This window comes from Oryzias melastigma, linkage group LG24 (genome assembly GCF_002922805.2).
Source record: "Oryzias melastigma strain HK-1 linkage group LG24, ASM292280v2, whole genome shotgun sequence".
Taxonomy (NCBI): domain Eukaryota; kingdom Metazoa; phylum Chordata; class Actinopteri; order Beloniformes; family Adrianichthyidae; genus Oryzias; species Oryzias melastigma.
The window spans coordinates 17,891,229-17,895,052 of NC_050535.1; the positions used below are offsets into that span (position 1 = coordinate 17,891,229).

At 39.0% G+C, this 3,824-nt stretch overlaps 1 protein-coding gene across 12 annotated transcripts in view; it reads right to left on the reverse strand.

Annotated features, from left to right (window-relative positions):
* Window positions 1-3,824, reverse strand: part of myo6a (myosin VIa) — a 136,139-nt gene that overhangs the window by 93,835 nt on the left and 38,480 nt on the right. For all 12 annotated transcript variants that reach the window (XM_024290722.2, XM_024290720.2, XM_024290718.2 and 9 more), the window contains exon 11: window positions 2,238-2,418. In XM_024290722.2, coding sequence (XP_024146490.1) covers window positions 2,238-2,418 — 181 coding nt within the window. The remainder of the gene's footprint in view (window positions 1-2,237; window positions 2,419-3,824) is intronic.

Consider the following 3,824-nt stretch of genomic DNA (forward strand, 5'->3'; position numbering starts at 1 on the left):
CGGTCAAACCATCTTAGTCCCACTTCATGATCTGCAGATCCAGCCAATAACAGTCACAGAGACTCCTGTTCCTCACGCAGCTCCACCCCCCTGACTGGATTTTCAAATTTTGGATGTGGGTGGAATCGGGCTTTAACCCTGCTGTTGTGTTACCCTTTAATGTGTTTTTTGTATCGAGTGACTTGCACTTCAGGGCCACCGTAGATCACCCATCAGCTCTACATCTGTCGTAAATGTGTTTGAACTCTTTTGTGACCTCTGTTTGTATTTTAAATCCCCAAAACAAGAGATTTTTTTTTATTGTTCATAAACAACGTCCATCCAAGCAGCTTCAGGATGGAGGTTGAACGCCTCACGGGTGAAGACACCCGTCTTACTCGAAAGCTCCTCGTAGGCGACCTGCTGTGTGAGGCAGCTGGTTTAACAGGACGCCAGCCGAGCTGGCTCTTTTCTACAGAGGAGGAAAATGATGAAGATGCACTCGGAGCTCTTCACAGGGAACTTCAAACCATCAGCTGGGCTTCCCCGGAGGGTTTACTTTGAGATGTGGAGCGTGCCGCCCCCCTCCCCATCCAGCTACACCTCTTTAATAGAGAACCTTGATATAGCGGCTTGAATAATAACAGCACGGCTTGTGTAACTTTGTCATCGATGATTTCCCTTTAAAAAGGCGAGATCCAGACATCAAAGTCTTCCGTTTAGTCGGGATTCCTTTGGGCTTTAAGGGCGCACAAAAATTACGGGCAACGCAATATGACTCACAAAACCTGTGTCAAATTCTCATCATGCAATGGAAGCATTGATCACAATGACACCGAGGTGAGGAGGAGGAAGATGAGGCTGAATATTACAGCCATCAATCACAGCGTGGGGTATTGAAGGGTGACATCAAAACGCCGCCCGTCTCAAAGGAGGCGAATCGGCGCCGTTTTGGAGTCGAGGAGACGAAAACTCTCCGGTAGGGAACAAATCAAATCACGGAGCGCTGCCGGGAGCCCGTCTGAAATCTGCACTTCGTCACTGTCGGTTTGAGTTGATGATAAATGACGGCCCGCGCCGAACCAGCCCTCACCCGCTTTAATCAGATTGCATTAAACCTGATTGACTGAACATCAATTTAGTGAAGATGAGGCGAGTTGGAGAAATGCAGGAAAACAAAGTTGTAGCACATTCAGAAAACAGTTACTGATCCTAGGGATCGTTGTAAAGACGCAGCACAAGCTTAGAAGTTTTATAATAATGATACTAATGAGGGAAAGAAGCTGCACGATTCAATAAAGGTTTAACAAACTACAGTCTTAGTGAGAGTAGGAAGTTGGTTTCACTCATGATGTATTTTTTTTTTTAAAAAGCAGAATAATTACATTTCTGTCTATAAAAAAAAGAAAAACTCCTAACCTGCAAGTCACAGATGAAGCAGATAAATACACTATTGAGAATGTTCTAAACCTTTAACTTTAATTAACTGATCCTTTATTTTTTCACATTTTCTAATGGCTGGTTCCAGGAACAATATCTTATTCAGAATAAAGGTGAATTTGACGAGTTTGAACAAGTCCCTCTTTTATTTTCACTTGAAGGTCGTGTGTTTTTTTTACTCTGTAAAACAAACTATCGCCACAGTTGAAGCCAAAGAAAAGATCTCTTCAGCATTGGAGCTTTAGTTATTAAGGATGTGAGATTTTCAAACTTCTCCTTGACTTTCAGGTTTGAAGCCACACAGCATTCTGATATGACCTTTATTTTCTTTTCTTGGTATTTGCTTCATATTCTGCTGAAGAAGATGGAAAAACAGATTTATTTTCTGTTGTTTCTTGATCAAATTAGCATATGAAATGAGTGAATTAGCACTATGCATCAGGTTTTTACTCTCTTTACATTCTGAAATACACTTTTTATTCATTTATTGATCCTTTAGAGGTGATAGTTTTACTTCCACTAGTAATATAATGTGACTTACGTCAAGGCCAACCTCTGCAAGGACTTTTTTAGAAAATAAAAAAGGAAAAGTTGAATAAATTTTTTTTAACAAAATGATGAAAGAATTTGAGGAATGTTAAACTCTTATTTAAAATATTTTACAGAATCTGAACAATAAACCTAACATTTATTAAAAAAATGTAAGAAAACGTTCTTTTTTTTTTTCTTTTTTGGGTATCAAACTCCTTTTTTGCAACTTTTTAGACAAACTTTACATCCAATTAATCAAAACATGTCTGACGTCTCTCTGCCCTCACCTGACGTGCTCCCGGCCTCCTCGAAGTCGACGTTTCCCAGGTGCAGCACGCCTGCGACCACTCTGAACAGATCCAGCTTCTCCGTGTCGTCCAGGCCGATCTTCTTCATGGCGACGCTCATCCTGTTGAAGTCGCCGTGGTCGTCCAGCAGCGGGTCCTTCAAAGGGCCGGACTTTGTGTGCTGAGGAGCCACAAGCAGTTGACATTTAAAGCGCCTTCTCCTTGAAAATCTACATTCATTCTAAATCTTATTTATTTTCCTTCTTTACATATAACTGATGCCTTTTAAGTTAATGTCAGCTTTGCTTTTTATCTTTTAAACATCAGCTTTTTTTTTTTTTAATTTAAGAAGTCATTCCGACGTTACCGTCTCTGCAGCTGCGAAGGTCAGGCCAATGAGGAAGATTTTATTTTTTATTTTTTTAGAAGGAGTTTTGTTGCTTTGCTTTGTCCTTCTGCTATTCAAAACCTTAACTCATGAGCCTGCCTTCAATGCACTGTTAGAAAACCTACGGAAAGTCAGGTAATCACATTTAATTGTGAGCAGAAAATGGAAAAAATAGAAAGCAGAGAAGAGGCAAACAAACACCTGAAAATCTGCACAAGAATGTCGGTCTGATGAGAAATGAAAGCTAAACTAAATGCCAAGCCACTCCGTGTGATGGGATTAAGAAAACGAGCTCTTCCACCATGTTGGTTCCACTATTAAATCTCATTCTTATTGTAGTATTTGCAGCTTTTCACAGGGTGCATTAAACCAAATCTGCAGTTGGAGGCTCACAGTCGCTTCAAAAGGTTTATTGCTGAAGCCAATTCAACAGATTTAATTGACTACAACCAAAGGTTGATCTCATTCCTGCAGACTTTCTGGGCTGAAGGTTTTCAGTTACAGAAGAAAATAAAAATCAATGTGAATTGAGATAAAAGAGCAGAATCTGCACTAAGACACCAGAAAATATTGGATTCCAAGACAATATTGATGGATGGATAAGAGCGTGGAAGAAAATGTTATCAGTCTATCAATGTTGCCTTGAAAAGAATCATTTATGAAACCGCCAGCAAACATGAACGGCCAAACACACTTTCTTTTCCTGCGTCGACATCTATTAACATTTCAAGAAGATTTGCTCAAAAGTTCAAAGACTTTCTGAAACTAGGAGTCAAGTTTTCTCTTTTTTGTTGTTACATACATTTTGACTCCATATCAGGGTTTCTTTGTAATTTATCTCAATTCTCAGCAGAGCTTTTAAATGTTTAGCAAATACATTCCAGAGTAATTCCGTTCAGACAGAAATTCTGCTTCATCTCTTTAATTAAAGGCAAATATCTTTAGAATATTTGCATAGTTGCTCCTTTTTTAGATTAGCTTTTAATTGAAAGCGAGGTAATCTGATGAATCTTGCAATAACATTTAAAAAGTGGTTTACACCAAATAAAAAAGTTGCTAATTGAATTTTTAGAAACAAAGGATGTTTTATTTGAGCCTCTCCAGCGTGCCGTCTCCTGAGCCTACATAAGAAACTCTTAAATATCCACTTTTTGGTAACTTTTTAAAGTTTTTCACCTTTGTGTGGTTTTGTGTTTTTA